The 15,886-nt window shown below is 42.6% G+C and overlaps 1 protein-coding gene across 1 annotated transcript in view; it reads right to left on the bottom strand.

Moving 5' to 3' along the window:
* The window catches only part of LOC146862121 (protein NipSnap homolog 3A-like), a 216,502-nt gene that overhangs the window by 124,270 nt on the left and 76,346 nt on the right, over positions 1-15,886 (bottom strand). Inside the window, exon 2 of the mRNA XM_085641312.1 lies at positions 654-861. Coding sequence (XP_085497438.1) covers positions 654-861 — 208 coding nt within the window. The remainder of the gene's footprint in view (positions 1-653; positions 862-15,886) is intronic.

Raw genomic sequence — 15,886 nt, forward strand, 5'->3', positions numbered from 1 at the left:
GTAGCAGGAGGTGTGGACTCTTCTTGGCCAAGTATTCTGTTGTAGAAGGATGGGTGAATTCCCTTCTAGCAGGTAATTGTGTTATAGGAAGTTGGTGCTACTCCTGAGCAAGTGATGTGCAAAGTCTGTGTATATATTGTTTTCTTGCCTTGCCTTTGGGGGAGTGTTGAAAGTTTGCTCACCTTAGGAAGTGCTGTGTATATGTTATATTCCATAAGTTTGGAACTGAAATTCTCTTCCTGGGAAAGTGACGGTACATTCCTTGGTCCAGGGGAGATCTAAAGTTTGTCATTACAGCATAGCCAATAGGTCTCGCCTTTGGGACCTTATAAGTATTTAGTTATGCAGCACAATATCCTTGGTGCAACAACATCAACTGTTGCATGGCTAAACACTTATAAGGTCCCAAAGGTGAGACCTGTTGGCTATGCCAATGCTTGTTTACTATACCAAGCATTACATGCCATACAGAATTAACATGTATATGCTGTGCATATAGGTGATTATTATTTATTTCATTTGTCATTCTCAAGTTTCCAATCTTCTGCCTGGCAAATTATGCAAGCAGAATTCACAAAACATAAAACAGAAACCATGCATCAATTTACTGTGTAGCACATTGAAATTACTATGTAAAGAGAAATTGTGCATACCATACTTCCAAATGTGAAACACCTTGTTCAGCCCACCGAACTCCACGGTCCAATAGCCAATAAGTTCAGAATGGGCAGTTCGCAGGTGAAAATTGTCATTGGTCAAAGAAACAAAGTCTTTAATTTTATCTGGCTTAATGGAATATGTTCGGAATTCATAGAATTTGCTGTCTTGCTGGCGTGGTCCAGTGGCAAATGATCTTCGTACCTGAGGAAGAGAAATAATCAAGGAATTAGAAAGCAGATAAAGTGCAACTATATAGAGGTCATTAAAAGCAGAATGCACTTTGCCTAATGTTGATGTGAACACCACTTTACCGGGAAAAAGCAGGATTTCCCAATTTCATAAAATGCTGGTGAATGGTTAACGTATTAGTAGCAAGTATGGGATCCCATGATTTGCCTACAGTTATGAGATAGAATGAGCTAATCCGGTAAGGGTTGCAAGGTAGACATTAAAAGCATGAACAGAGAGTCAATATACTCAAGTTAAGACTGTTTTTTTGCAAATTCACATCAATCTCAGTACTCGCGTTACCCGGGTTGACCGCAAAGTGGATTATAACCGGAGACTGTCCAGCCATGTGCGAAACCCACCGCAACAGTAAAGAGACTTTGGCACCTCCATGTGTCATATATGGTGAAGCTATATAAAATAAGTTTGGAAATCCTGAGACTGAACCGCTATCCATACATCATGAATCTATGCCACCTATAATTGAGAATGAATAGGAATGGAATTGGCGCAAGAAAAGGTGTTTAGGCTATTTGGCTTATGTGATTAAGACTCCCAAATTAAGCAATAGGATTCTCCTGGGGAAAGCTTCACAGCCGAAACGAACGTAGAGAATAGTGGAGTATCCAATATACATTGAGAATATGGGAGCATCTTATGTTCTCTGGATATGGGAGAGTACCTGCATTTTGGATTATATGGATCTTTGCATATGGTTTATTTTTCATGATGTATCAAAACATTTGTCTGAAATAATTGTGATCTATTTGTACAACCATATTTCAAGTTAACAAGGCGATCCACTGGTTGAGACATGTGAGGGGCTGTCGTTCAGTCATTAGGGAGGATATCTCCAGAGCTATTAGACTTTCTTCATCCAGGGTCTCGGTTGATTGCATCGAACTAACTCTTAAAAGCAATTACCTCGACGAAAATCTTCTCTCTCTTGAGTTTAGAACTTGTCCCCCAGAAGGTTCCTTCATCCAACTGCGAAGCTACCCCTCGCATGATCTAGGGGGGTCGAAGCGTGGCCAATGCAGCGATAGGGACGTAGTTGGTTCATCCCTGGATATCAATGACTGACTATACAATGAGGGGGGTGCTGGTTTCTGGGATAGGGGTGAGAGGGTGAGGGACACTGAGAACCAGGAGTCCACTATGGCTGACCCTTGTATTGACCCCTATTCTATACCCGTCCACCAAGTGGCTATAACCTTGAGTAGCAGTCATTCTGTCTCTGCCCCGGAATCGTGTCAGGGGCTTGATCCATCCGCCATGAGCCCTTTAGCAGATTCGCAACTTACCATCCCTGATACTGCCGGTTTTCCTCTGGCTGGTGGCTCTCTTTGTTCTTGGAATATTGCTGGTTTAAATTCCAAGCTAGCTATTTCTGATTGGGTAGTTTTTATTAACTCAATGGACATTTGTATATTCCAGGAGACTTGGCTTCTCGAACCACGTTTTTGTATGGGCTACCTAAATTTTCACATCCCGGCAACCAAGGGATCCCATGGGCGTCCATCAGGGGGTTTAACTATCTGGTTAAGAAGCGAATTGTGTTTGACCACCAAGCTTTTCCACACGGGAAGTAGAGACATTCAACTGTTGAGGTTAGATCTTGGTTCACTAGGTATAATCGACATATATAATGTGTACGTAAGGGGCTCCAGAGGTGTAAAATCTTGGGTCATCGATGACCTACTTCGCCTGTTTGATCTTTATTCAGCTGACACCTTCATCATCGTTGCAGGTGACTTTAACGTATCATTTGAACCTCTTGTCGATAATAAGTGGGACCCACAGGATAGTGGAGAGTTATGTTGGGGTATCACTCCCCTGGAGTTGTCCCCTATATCAAGATGGCCAGAAGTTGCCATTCAGATTAATTCCCTTTGTATGGAAAGGGGCCTGAGGGCTCTGAATGGTAGGATGCCAAGCGATCGTGAGGGTGCCTGCACATTTAACAACGGGCTGAGTAGGAGTCGAATTGATTATATTTTGGCTGATATGAAATTATGGCACTCCCTTGTTGATATGGAAATAGTGTCCCTTCCAGAGAGCGATCACAACCCTCTCTGTTTATTACATAAATGGTGGAAGGTAGACTGTGGTCCTGTTGAGGCCAGGGAGTTATCCCCTCCCGCGGTGGTGTCATCTAACGACATGCGCCGTTTGAGATGGTCCGGACTTATGGGGAACCCTACCACCTTATCAAAAATTATTGAGGAGGTGGATGGTTCCATCATTGTTATTGAGTCAGTTTTTGCCTCTGAGGGGAACTTGAGGGATGTAACATCAGCGCACGATAGTTTATTTGCAAGTCTGAAATCCTATTTCCTCACAAAAGCGAGACCAGGACCAAGAGGCGTTAACCAACAAGCCTCTTGGTATAATAAAGAATGCAGGGAGGCAAGGCTATCGCTTGGGTCTGCCCTGAAGGGTGGCGATGTAAGCCTGGTTCGTCACAGAAGAATCATCTACAAGAGCTGTGTCGCTAAGGCTAAACGCCAATGGGATGGTAAAAAGTGGGAGGACCTCCTCGAAGCAAGTCTTCGGAATGATAGTAAATTATTCTGGAGCATTGTAAAGTGGGGTTCTGGTGCGCAGCCTGAGTGTCCCCAAAACAATGTCTCGCAAGAGAAGTGGGTGGAGTATTTTAAACCGCAGTATGCTTCCCCTACTGATCTTTCTGATAGCTATGGGTCCCCCCAGTTGTTTAATCCAGAAGATAATTTCTCTATCTCTGAGGTGGATCTAGCATTGGTAGGAGTGGCGTCTGGCAAGGCTCCTGGCCCGGACGGTGTTCCTGCGGATGTCTTCCTGTATGACAAGCTAAAATGGGGGAGATATATACAGCTGATTGCTAATGCGATGGCACATGGTGCCCCTATTCCAAGCTCATGGAAAGCGGCGGAAATAATTCCGGTGTACAAAAAGGGAGACCGCTCGCTTCCTGAGAATTATCGGCCGATCAGCTTGATTGACGCTATCCAGAAGATTACCGGTAGACTGATTTTAAATCGTGTCCATCTCTGGATTGCGTCAAAAAATATTTTATCCCCATTTCAAGCAGGATTCCGCCAGCACATTAGCACTGTTGACCAAGTCTTCCTCCTTTATTGGAAGACTGTGGTCTTGGGCAAGGGAAATTTGTATGCAGTGTTTGTGGACCTAAGGGCCGCCTTTGACTTAGTCCCTCGTTCGAAACTATGGCAGACTCTAAAAGATCTGGGGCTTCATGGCGGATTGTTGTCCTTAATCCAGAGGCTTCACGCAGATAATTCGGCTAGAATCAGATGGGGTGGCCAGGGCACGTTGACTGATGATTTTCCGGTCCAGAGAGGTGTCAGGCAAGGTTGTGCAATGGCCCCCACTTTATTTTCCCTATATATCAACGACATAGCGGATCATCTTTTGAAAGCTCACGTTGATGCTCCCATTCTTGGCAACACAAAGGTCCCTATTCTAATGTTCGCTGACGACACGCTTCTAATTGCTAAAACACCTGGCGGACTTCAGCGTTCATTAAATATTTTTGAGTCCTTTTGTGTTGATCGTGGCCTGGAGGTCAATATTAAAAAAACTAAGCTTATGGTATTCAGGCCACATAAATCTTTTAGAAATCAATTTGTTTTGTTCAATAATCCACTAGACCAAGTACAGGCTTTTAATTATCTTGGAGTCAATATCCAAAACAATTTTGCATGGAAGCTACAGAGAAATCTGACTACTCTAAAACATAGGCAGCTTGTTGGAGTATTAGCCGCTGAATTTAAAAAGTCTCCTTCGAAGCCTATTAGACCTGCGTTACAGGTCTATAGTGCTAAAGCAGTGAGCTCGGCTCTTTATGGTGCGGAACTGTGGGGGTACGAGAACTTGTCTTCCTTAACCATCTCGGAAAACAAGTTCCTGCGTAGTATCACTTCTCTCCCGCAGAGCACACCTATAGTTCCCTTAAGGTATGACCTTGGGAAGAACTCTATAGCTGATGTAGCCAGGCTTCGACCTATCCTTTTTTGGCGTCGCCTATGGACCACTCCGGCGTTGGCACAGTATGCAGAGGGTTTTCTTGATATAATGTCGCTGGTGGGCTCCCGGAAGATTGCTTGGCTTAATGAAACTAGAAAATCCCTTGAGGCTCTGGGGTTGAGCGATCTTTGGGAGAACCCTACGGTAGCTACTTTCCCATCTAAAGCTCTCTTGAAGGAGAAATATTGGGAGTTGACCAACACAAAAAGGTATTTCTTGCCACTAAACCCCTTTCGCTTTCTGACGAATTCATGAATATCAAATCTGTCCCTAGGCTAGAACATTTCTGGGACCTTGTAACCAAAGTTTTAGATAGGAAATTATTTTTCCAGATGCAGGTGGGAGCGTTGCCCTTAAATTCATTTGTAGCCCGGTGGGAACCTAAGAAAAGTAATTTATGCTCCTTCTGCAAATCCCAGGTGGAAACATTAGCGCATATGTTTTTTGTATGCCCTGCCTATTTGGCCCCGAGGCGTGTATGGTTGAAACCCGTTTGCCAACTATTGGTTACTAGACAGAGTGCTGAAGCAGGAAGACTTCTTCGCACCTGCACTGACCCGGTAATTGTTGTGGCTGTGGCTAAATTCCTGGGGTGGGCATGGATTATAAGAACCAAGTGTAACAGTAAAGTCAGATGTCCGGTATGTTACACCCAATGATTTTTTATCATATGCATTTTTAAAACTTGTAAATATTTTAAACAGTATCGTTTTTATACTGTCTTTCTGCTAAATTTATTTGTGTATTCTGTACCTGTACTTGTTTTGTCTCGCTTTTATGACTTTTGTCGAATAAAGCTGTTTGGATTGGATTGGATATATGTATTAATTAAACATAGAAAAAAGAAATTAAGGTCTTCAACAGTTTTGATGTCCTGAAGTAGTACAGGTTATGAGTGGTATGGATGAAACATTGGGATAAAAAATGTTCATTTTTATATGTATCTATACATTTCGAATTGTGGAGTCTATTGATAAAATATATATATTATCTACTGGCTGTCGCCAGTAGATAGTTCTAGTTACAACCTAGTTTCCATAGGAAATCTCAAAATTCTATTTTGAATAACTTTGGCGCCGGTTGACGAATCCTCACGAAATTTTCAAAACTAATGGGGCGCTCCGTTCAGCTCCTACCCTGAAAGTCTCGGGGTGATTCATCAAGCGGGCGCCGAGAAAAAGGGGGGGTCCCAAAACGCGTTTTCCCCATGCATTTTTCCATAGGACCTTTAGACACAGCTACAGCCCGAACGGCTGAACAGAATTACGTGGAATTTGGCAGAGAGGTAGCCATAAGGTCAAGGAAGTGCCTTTTGCAGGTCTGGTGTAAATCCGTTCAGTAGTTCCTGTGAAAATCAAAAGTAAAATCATATACATATCTGGGCGGAGCCTAACCACACATCACATTGTGAGATCTGATTGGCTGTCAGCACTTCATCCAAGAAGTGTTGGCAGCCATCTTGGGACCAATATACATGATAACACCTCATTAAAAAGCACTGCAGTTAATAGAAGGTTTTAAGACTTTAGTTACATTATAAATCATTTGTTGATGGTACCATACTCATTTTAGGAATTGTGGTATGTTCTAAGGTGATTTTACCATGTGAAAAAGCCTTCTGCTGGGATATCATGAATCATGTTTGGAAGAAAACTATTTTCACATGCTTTTCCCACAGAGGTTTGGAAGGTGATCTATAAGCTAAACTGAGAGCATATTTTCTGTAAATTCACATTATCTTTCTCAGTCATGTGAGAATGAAGTCTGACATTCTCAGTAAAACATGTACACCCAACAAGGGCAGAGACTGTCAGTTGATTCCTTTGTGTTCTACTGCAGCTTCCCAGAGTGTTCCAAAGAACAACTAGAGCGCTAACAGTCTTACTTATGACAAAGGTATGGCACACCTGAAGCCATCTTGATTGGAATAAAGTGGTAACATTTAAAACATTTAATATAAAAAGGAACAAAATGAGAGGGTTCATTTTGCCGTTGAATGTATGATTAGTGCTGCAGAAAGAAAAATTAGGGCACATTTTGAGTGACTTCACAAATCCTCTTCTATTTCATTAAAGAATTCTGACATGCAGACTGAAACATGCACTTTCAATACCAGCAGCAGACTTCCCTGGTGAGCAGTAGCTTTACTACAGTGATCTAATGAGCGACTAGAGTGCTAACATTCTGAATTTATGGCAAATGTGTGACACATCTGAATGCCTTCTTCATTGAATCAAAGTAAAAAACTGACAGTATGCCTACTGAGGAGACTGCAGTTAATGAGGAAATTAGGAATCTTCATAACAAGGTTCCCAAGATGGCCACCAGAGACAAAAGAGCCCAAATGTAGCACAAATATCACCGAGATGTAGCCCAAGTATAGCCCAATGACAGAAATCCTAGAGTGTTTTAAAGAACAACTAGAGCGCTAACAGTCTTACTTACGACAAAGGTATGGCACACCTGAAGCCATCTTGATTGGAATAAAGTGGTAACATTTAAAACATTTAAATTGCAAAGGAACAAAATGAGGGGGTTCGTTTTGCCATAGAAATTATGATTAGTGCTGCAGACAGAAAACTTAGGGCACATTTTGACTTCTCAAATCCTCTTTTATTTCATTAAAAAGTTCTGACATGCAGACTGAAACATGCACTTTGCATGGTGAGCAGTAGCTTTGCTACAGTGATCTAATGAGGAACTAGAGTGCTACCATTCAGAATTTATGGCAAATGTGTCACATCTGAATGCCTTCTTGATGGAACCAAAGTAAACAAGCATTGAAAATGCAATAGGTCTCGCCCTCGTTTAAGTTAAAGCAATTCTGTATATAATTAGGTGGCTTTTTAGCTTTGCTTTTATTAGTGTTTTTTCAAAATTTCATATACATACCATTCATATGTATGCATATATGTATATGTATATGTTTGCATGAATTTATATTTATATAGATATGCAGATTATATGTTTATATATATATATACACATACATATATAAATGCATATATATGTATATATATGTGCATGTACAGAGAGGTAGAGAGGTAGAGGTGTAAAGGTAGAGGTGTAGAGGTAGAGAGGTAGAGGTAGAGAGGTATAGAGTAGTAGAGAGAGAGGTAGAGAGGTAGAGAGTAGAGAGTGAGTAATAGAGAGTAGAGAGTGAGGAGTAGAGAGTAGTAGAGAAAGTATCAGAGAGTGAGTAGTAGAGAGAGTAGTAGAGAGTAGTAGAGTGAGTAGTAGAGAGTGAGTAGTAGAGAGTGAGTAGTAGAGAGTGAGTAGTAGAAAGTAGTAGAGAGTAGTAGAGAGTGAGTAGTAGAGAGTGAGTAGTAGAGAGTAGTAGAGAGTGAGTAGTAGAGAGTAGTAGAGAGTGAGTAGCAGAGTGAGTAGTAGAGAGTAGTAGAGAGAGAGTAGTAGAGAGTGAGTAGTAGTGAGTAGTAGAGAGTGAGTAGAGAGTGAGTAGAGAGTGAGTAGAGAGTGAGTAGTAGAGAGAGAGTAGTAGAGAGTAGTGGAGTAGTAGAGAGTGAGTAGTACAGAGTAGTAGAGAGTGAGTATTAGAGTGAGTACTAGAGAGTAGTAGAGAGCGAGTAGCAGAGAGCAAGTAGTAGAGAGTGTGTAGTAGAGAGTGAGTAGTAGAGAGTGAGTAGTAGAGAGAGTAGTAGAGAGTGAGCAGTAGAGAGAGTAGTAGAGTAGTAGAGAGTGAGTAGTAGAGTGAGTAGTAGAGAGTAGTTGAGAGCAAGTAGTAGAGAATCAGTAGTGGAGAGTGAGCAGTAGAGAGTAGTAGAGAGTGAGTAGTAGAGAGTGAGTAGTAGAGAGAGAGTAGTAGAGAGAGTAGTAGAGAGAGAGTAGTTGAGTAGCAGAGAGTGAGTGGTAGAGAGTAGTAGAGTGAGTAGTAGAGAATAGTAGAGAGTAAGTAGTAGAGCGAGTAGTAGAGAGTAGTAGAGTAGTAGAGAGTGAGTAGTAGAGAGTGAGTAGCAGAGAGAGTAGTAGAGAGTGAGTAGTAGAGAGTAGCAGAGAGCGAGTAGTAGAGAGTGAGTAGTAGAGAGTGAGTAGTAGAGAGAGTAGTAGAGAGTGAGTAGTAGAGAGTGAGTAGTAGAGAGTGAGTAGTAGAGAGTGAGTAGTAGAGAGTGAGTAGAGAGAGAGTAGTAAAGCGTGAGTAGTAGAGAGAGAGTAGTAGAGTAGTAGAGAGTGAGTGCTAGAGAGCAGCAGAGAGTAGTAGAGAGAGAAGTAGAGAGTGAGTAGTAGAGAGTGAATAGTAGAGAGTGAGTAGTAGAGAGTAGTAGCGAGTGAGTAGTAGAGAGTGGTAGAGAGTGAGTAGTAGAGAGTGAGTAGTAGAGAGTGAGTGGTAGAGAGTAGTAGAAAGTAGTAGAGTGAGTAGTAGAGAGTGAATAGTAGAGAGTAGTAGAGAGTGAGTAGTAGAGAGTAGTAGAGCGTGAGTAGTAGAGAGTAGTAGCGAGTGAGTAGTAGCGAGTGAGTAGTAGAGAGTGAGTAGTAGAGTAGTAGAGAGCGAGTAGTAGAGAGCGAGTAGTTGAGGGTGAGTAGTTGAGAGTGAGTAGTTGAGAGTGAGTAGTTGAGAGTGAGTAGTAGAGAGAGAGTAGTAGAGAGTCAGTAGTAGAGTAGTAGAGAGTGAGTGCTAGAGAGCAGCAGAGAGTAGTAGAGTGAGTAGTAGAGAGAAGTAGAGAGTGAGTAGTAGAGAGTGAATAGTAGAGAGTAGTAGTAGAAAGTAGTAGAGAGAGTAGTACAGAGTGAGTAGTATAGAGTAGTAGAGAGTGAGTAGTAGAGAGAGAGTAGTAGAGAGAGAGTAGTAGAGAGTGAGTAGTAGAGTAGTAGAGAGTGAGTGGTAGAGAGTAGGAGAGAGTAGTAGAGTGAGTAGTAGAGAATAGTAGAGAGTGAGTAGTAGAGCGAGTAGTAGAGCGAGTAGTAGAGAGTAGTAGAGAGCGAGTAGTAGAGAGTGAGTAGTAGAGAGCGAGTAGTAGAGAGCGAGTAGTAGAGAGCGAGTAGTAGAGAGCGAGTAGTAGAGAGCGAGTAGTAGAGAGCGAGTAGTAGAGAGCGAGTAGCAGAGATAGTAGAGAGTGAGTAGTAGAGAGCGAGTAGTAGAGAGCGAGTAGTAGAGAGCGAGTAGTAGAGAGCGAGTAGTGGAGAGCGAGTAGTGGAGAGCGAGTAGTGGAGAGTGAGTAGTGGAGAGCGAGTAGTAGAGAGCGAGTAGTAGAGAGTGAATAGTAGAGAGTGAATAGTAGAGAGTGAGTAGTAGAGAGTGAGTAGTAGAGAGTGAGTAGTAGAGAGAGAGTAGTAGAGAGAGAGTAGTAGAGAGAGAGTAGTAGAGAGAGAGTAGTAGAGTGAGTAGTAGAGAGTAGTAGAGAGCGAGTAGTAGAGAGTGAGTAGTAGAGAGAGTAGTAGAGTAGTAGAGAGTGAGTGCTAGAGAGCAGCAGAGAGTAGTAGAGTGAGTAGTAGAGAGAAGTAGAGAGTGAGTAGTAGAGAGTGAATAGTAGAGAGTAGTAGAGAGAGAGTGTAGTAGAGAGTGAGTAGTAGAGAGTAGTAGCGAGTGAGTAGTAGAGAGTGGTAGAGAGTGAGTAGTAGAGTAGTAGAGAGTGAGTGGTAGAGAGTAGTAGAAAGTAGTAGAGTGAGTAGTAGAGAGTGAATAGTAGAGAGTAGTAGAGAGTGAGTAGTAGAGAGTAGTAGAGCGTGAGTAGTACAGAGTAGTAGCGAGTGAGTAGTAGAGAGTGAGTAGTTGAGTAGTAGAGAGCGAGTAGTAGAGAGTGAGTAGTTGAGAGTGAGTAGTAGAGAGTGAGTAGTAGAGAGTGAGTAGTAGAGAGTGAGTAGTAGAGAGTGAGTAGTAGAGAGTGAGTAGTAGAGAGTGAGTAGTAGAGAGTGAGTAGTAGAGAGTAGTAGAGAGTGAATAGTAGAGAGTAGTAGAGAGTGAGTAGTAGACAGTAGTAGAGCGTGAGTAGTAGAGAGTGAGTAGTAGAGAGTAGTAGCGAGTGAGTAGTAGAGAGTGAGTAGTAGAGTAGTAGAGAGCGAGTAGTAGAGAGCGAGTAGTTGAGAGTGAGTAGTAGAGAGTAGTAGAGTAGTAGAGAGTGAGTAGTTGAGAGAGAGTAGTAGAGAGAGAGTAGTAGAGAGTCAGTAGTAGAGTAGTAGAGAGTGAGTGGTAGAGAGTAGTAGAAAGTAGTAGAGTGAGTAGTAGAGAGTGAATAGTAGAGAGTAGTAGAGAGTGAGTAGTAGAGAGTAGTAGAGCGTGAGTAGTACAGAGTAGTAGCGAGTGAGTAGTAGAGAGTGAGTAGTTGAGTAGTAGAGAGCGAGTAGTAGAGAGTGAGTAGTTGAGAGTGAGTAGTAGAGAGTGAGTAGTAGAGAGTGAGTAGTAGAGAGTGAGTAGTAGAGTAGTAGAGAGTGAGTGGTAGAGAGTAGTAGAAAGTAGTAGAGTGAGTAGTAGAGAGTGAATAGTAGAGAGTAGTTGAGAGTGAGTAGTAGAGAGTAGTAGAGCGTGAGTAGTACAGAGTAGTAGCGAGTGAGTAGTAGAGAGTGAGTAGTTGAGTAGTAGAGAGCGAGTAGTAGAGAGTGAGTAGTTGAGAGTGAGTAGTAGAGAGTGAGTAGTAGAGAGTGAGTAGTAGAGAGTGAGTAGTAGAGAGTGAGTAGTAGAGAGTGAGTAGTAGAGAGTGAATAGTAGAGAGTGAATAGTAGAGAGTAGTAGAGAGTGAGTAGTAGACAGTAGTAGAGCGTGAGTAGTAGAGAGTGAGTAGTAGAGAGTAGTAGCGAGTGAGTAGTAGAGAGTGAGTAGTAGAGAGTGAGTAGTAGAGAGTGAGTAGTAGAGAGTGAGTAGTAGAGAGTGAGTAGTAGAGAGTGAGTAGTAGAGTAGTAGAGAGTGAGTGGTAGAGAGTAGTAGAAAGTAGTAGAGTGAGTAGTAGAGAGTGAATAGTAGAGTAGTTGAGAGTGAGTAGTAGAGAGTAGTAGAGCGTGAGTAGTACAGAGTAGTAGCGAGTGAGTAGTAGAGAGTGAGTAGTTGAGTAGTAGAGAGCGAGTAGTAGAGAGTGAGTAGTAGAGAGTGAGTAGTAGAGAGTGAGTAGTAGAGAGTGAGTAGTAGAGAGTGAGTAGTAGAGAGTGAATAGTAGAGAGTGAATAGTAGAGAGTAGTAGAGAGTGAGTAGTAGACAGTAGTAGAGCGTGAGTAGTAGAGAGTGAGTAGTAGAGAGTAGTAGCGAGTGAGTAGTAGAGAGTGAGTAGTAGAGTAGTAGAGAGCGAGTAGTAGAGAGCGAGTAGTTGAGAGTGAGTAGTAGAGAGTAGTAGAGTAGTAGAGAGTGAGTAGTTGAGAGAGAGTAGTAGAGAGAGAGTAGTAGAGAGTCAGTAGTAGAGTAGTAGAGAGTGAGTGGTAGAGAGTAGGAGAGAGTAGTAGAGTGAGTAGTAGAGAATAGTAGAGAGTGAGTAGTAGAGAGAGTGAGTAGTAGAGAGTGAGTAGTGGAGAGTGAGTAGTGGAGAGTGAGTAGTGGAGAGTGAGTAGTGGAGAGTGAGTAGTGGAGAGTGAGTAGTGGAGAGTGAGTAGTGGAGAGTGAGTAGTGGAGAGTGAGTAGTGGAGAGTGAGTAGTGGAGAGTGAGTAGTGGAGAGTGAGTAGTGGAGAGTGAGTAGCAGAGAGAGTAGCAGAGAGAGTAGCAGAGAGAGTAGTAGAGAGTAGTAGAGAGTAGTAGAGAGTAGTAGAGAGTGAGTAGTAGAGAGCGAGTAGTAGAGAGCGAGTAGTAGAGAGCGAGTAGTAGAGCGCGAGTAGTAGAGAGTGAATAGTAGAGAGTGAGTAGTAGAGAGTGAGTAGTAGAGAGTGAGTAGTAGAGAGTGAATAGTAGAGAGAGAGTAGTAGAGAGTAGTAGAGAGTAGTAGAGAGTGAGTAGTAGAGAGTAGTAGAGAGCGAGTAGTAGAGAGTGAGTAGTAGAGAGAGTAGTAGAGTAGTAGAGAGTGAGTGCTAGAGAGCAGCAGAGAGTAGTAGAGTGAGTAGTAGAGTGAGTAGTAGAGAGAAGTAGAGAGTGAGTAGTAGAGAGTGAATAGTAGAGTAGTAGAGAGAGAGAGTAGTAGAGAGTGAATAGTAGAGTAGTAGTAGAGAGTAGTAGAGAGAGTAGTACAGAGTGAGTAGTATAGAGTAGTAGAGTGAGTAGTAGAGAGTGAGTAGTAGAGAGTGAGTAGTAGAGAGTGAGTAGTAGAGAGTGAGTAGTAGAGAGTGAGTAGTAGAGAGAGAGTAGTAGAGTAGTAGAGAGTGAGTGGTAGAGAGCAGGAGAGAGTAGTAGAGTGAGTAGTAGAGAATAGTAGAGAGTGAGTGGTAGAGAGAGTAGTAGAGAGTGAGTGGTAGAGAGTGAGTAGTAGAGAGTGAATAGTAGAGAGTAGTAGTAGAGAGTAGTAGAGAGAGTAGTACAGAGTGAGTAGTATAGAGTAGTAGAGTGAGTAGTAGAGAGTGAGTAGTAGAGAGAGAGTAGTAGAGAGAGTAGTAGAGAGTGAGTAGTAGAGAGTGAGTAGTAGAGAGTGAGTAGTAGAGTAGTAGAGAGTGAGTGGTAGAGAGTAGGAGAGAGTAGTAGAGTGAGTAGTAGAGAATAGTAGAGAGTGAGTAGTAGAGAGAGTAGTAGAGAGTGAGTAGTAGAGAGTGAGTAGTAGAGAGCGAGTAGTAGAGAGCGAGTAGTAGAGAGCGAGTAGTAGAGAGCGAGTAGTAGAGAGCGAGTAGTAGAGAGCGAGTAGTGGAGAGTGAGTAGCAGAGAGAGTAGTATTGAGTAGTAGAGTGAGTAGTAGAGAGCGAGTAGTAGAGAGCGAGTAGTAGAGTGAGTAGTAGAGAGTGAGTAGTAGAGAGTGAGTAGTAGAGAGTGAATAGTAGAGAGTGAATAGTAGAGAGTGAATAGTAGAGTGAGTAGTAGAGAGTGAGTAGTAGAGAGTAGTAGAGAGCGAGTAGTAGAGAGCGAGTAGTAGAGAGCGAGTAGTAGAGAGTGAGTAGTAGAGAGAGTAGTAGAGTAGTAGAGAGTGAGTGCTAGAGAGCAGCAGAGAGTAGTAGAGTGAGTAGTAGAGAAGTAGAGAGTGAGTAGTAGAGAGTGAGTAGTAGAGAGTAGTAGAGAGAGAGAGTAGTAGAGAGTCGTAGCGAGTGAGTAGTAGAGCGTGGTAGAGAGTGAGTAGTAGAGTAGTAGAGAGTGAGTGGTAGAGAGTAGTAGAAAGTAGTAGAGTGAGTAGTAGAGTGAATAGTAGAGAGTGAGTAGTAGAGAGTAGTAGAGCATGAGTAGTAGAGAGTGAGTAGTAGAGAGTAGTAGCGAGTGAGTAGTAGAGAGTGAGTAGTAGAGTAGTAGAGAGCGAGTAGTTGAGAGTGAGTAGTTGAGAGTGAGTAGTAGAGCGTGAGTAGTAGAGCGTGAGTAGTAGAGAGTAGTAGAGTAGTAGAGAGTGAGTAGTAGAGAGAGAGTAGTAGAGAGAGAGTAGTAGAGAGAGAGTAGTAGAGTAGTAGAGAGTAGTCAGTCAGTGTCAGTCAATGTCAGTCAGTGTCAGTCAGTCTGTCAGTCAGTCTGTCAGTCAGTCTGTCAGTCAGTGTCAGTCAATCAGTGTCAGTCAATCAGTGTCAGTCAATCAGTGTCAGTCAGTGTCAGTCAGTCAGTCAGTGTCAGTGTCAGTCAGTCAGTGTCAGTCAGTCAGTGTCAGTCAGTCAGTGTCAGTCAGTCAGTGTCGGCTAGAGCAGCTCTGCTGACCTGGTTCTCTCTCTCTAAAGCAGCTCTGCTGACCTGGTTTCTCTGGCTCTACAGCAGGTCTACTGACCTGGTTCTCTGGCTCTAAAGCAGGTCTGCTGACCTGGTTCTCTGGCTCTAAAGCAGCTCTGCTGATTTGGTTCTCTGGCTCTAAAGCAGCTCTGCTGGCCTGGTTCTCTGGCTCTAAAGCAGCTCTGCTGACCTGGTTCTCTCCCTCTAAAGCAGCTCTGCTGACCTGGTTTCTCTGGCTCTACAGCAGCTCTGCTGACCTGGTTCTCTGACTCTAGAGCAGCTCTGCTGACCTAGTTCTTAGGCTCTAGAGCAGCTCTGCTGACCTGGTTCTCTGGCTCTACAGCAGCTCTACTGACCTGGTTTTCTGCACTCATGACGCACGCACCCGACTTCGCGAAAATGTATTTAAAAATAATATAAGTTTCTTATAAGTACAAATATATTATTTTGATGAATATCTTACATAATCTCTTGCCTTAATATGTATATTAAAGACACATACATATCATTTTGGAACATAATTTTTTTTTGCGGGAGTCGCGCACCCAGCGCGCCCCAGCACGTATATGATGTCACGTGGGACCCGCAAGCGCGCAAACATCTTGTACCGTGATGCGCATGTGTCGCGAATGCGCGGGAGCAGGAGCCGCAGACTGGTCGCATACCAATCGCGCATATCACGTGATATTAAATGTATATGATGTAACTGAAAAACACGCAGCCGTCGCACACCATACGCGGATCCTTCATGACTTTTCTAAAATGGCGGCTAGAATGCGCGCACCCACCGTGATGTGTACACTTTGAGTGCGCGACTGCGAAAAAAATTGGAATTATTTTTTTAAAGAAAATGATATAAATATAACAAAATAAAAAATGAAAACAAGAAAATTAACCAATATTTCAGTTTTAATTAAAAAATGTTTTTTGCAATTTTCAGAAAAATATGTTATTTAATGAATAAAATATTTATAAATAAACAATTAAACTGTAGAAAATCAGTACAAAAAATAGATATAACTACTATCACACTTAAAAGTTAGCATTTAAAAAACCTATTGTTTCCGATTGTGGGTTGCCTTGTGGACTTGTTTCTTCGTTATTTATATAAAAATGAAACCGTTGTGTGGGGTCCGGATGGTGTGGCTGCCAACGCTTCTTTCAACTCCTGTGATCTCTCTTCTGCCGCAGCATGTGTTCTACTGTTTGTATTATATGCTCTTTCTGTCTGCTAGCGGCCGGCCTGAAGGTTGTAGGCCCATCTTTGTATATCTTTTGGA

Source organism: Triturus cristatus, chromosome 2_2 (genome assembly GCF_964204655.1).
Source record: "Triturus cristatus chromosome 2_2, aTriCri1.1, whole genome shotgun sequence".
In the NCBI taxonomy this organism is placed as follows: Eukaryota; Metazoa; Chordata; class Amphibia; order Caudata; family Salamandridae; genus Triturus; species Triturus cristatus.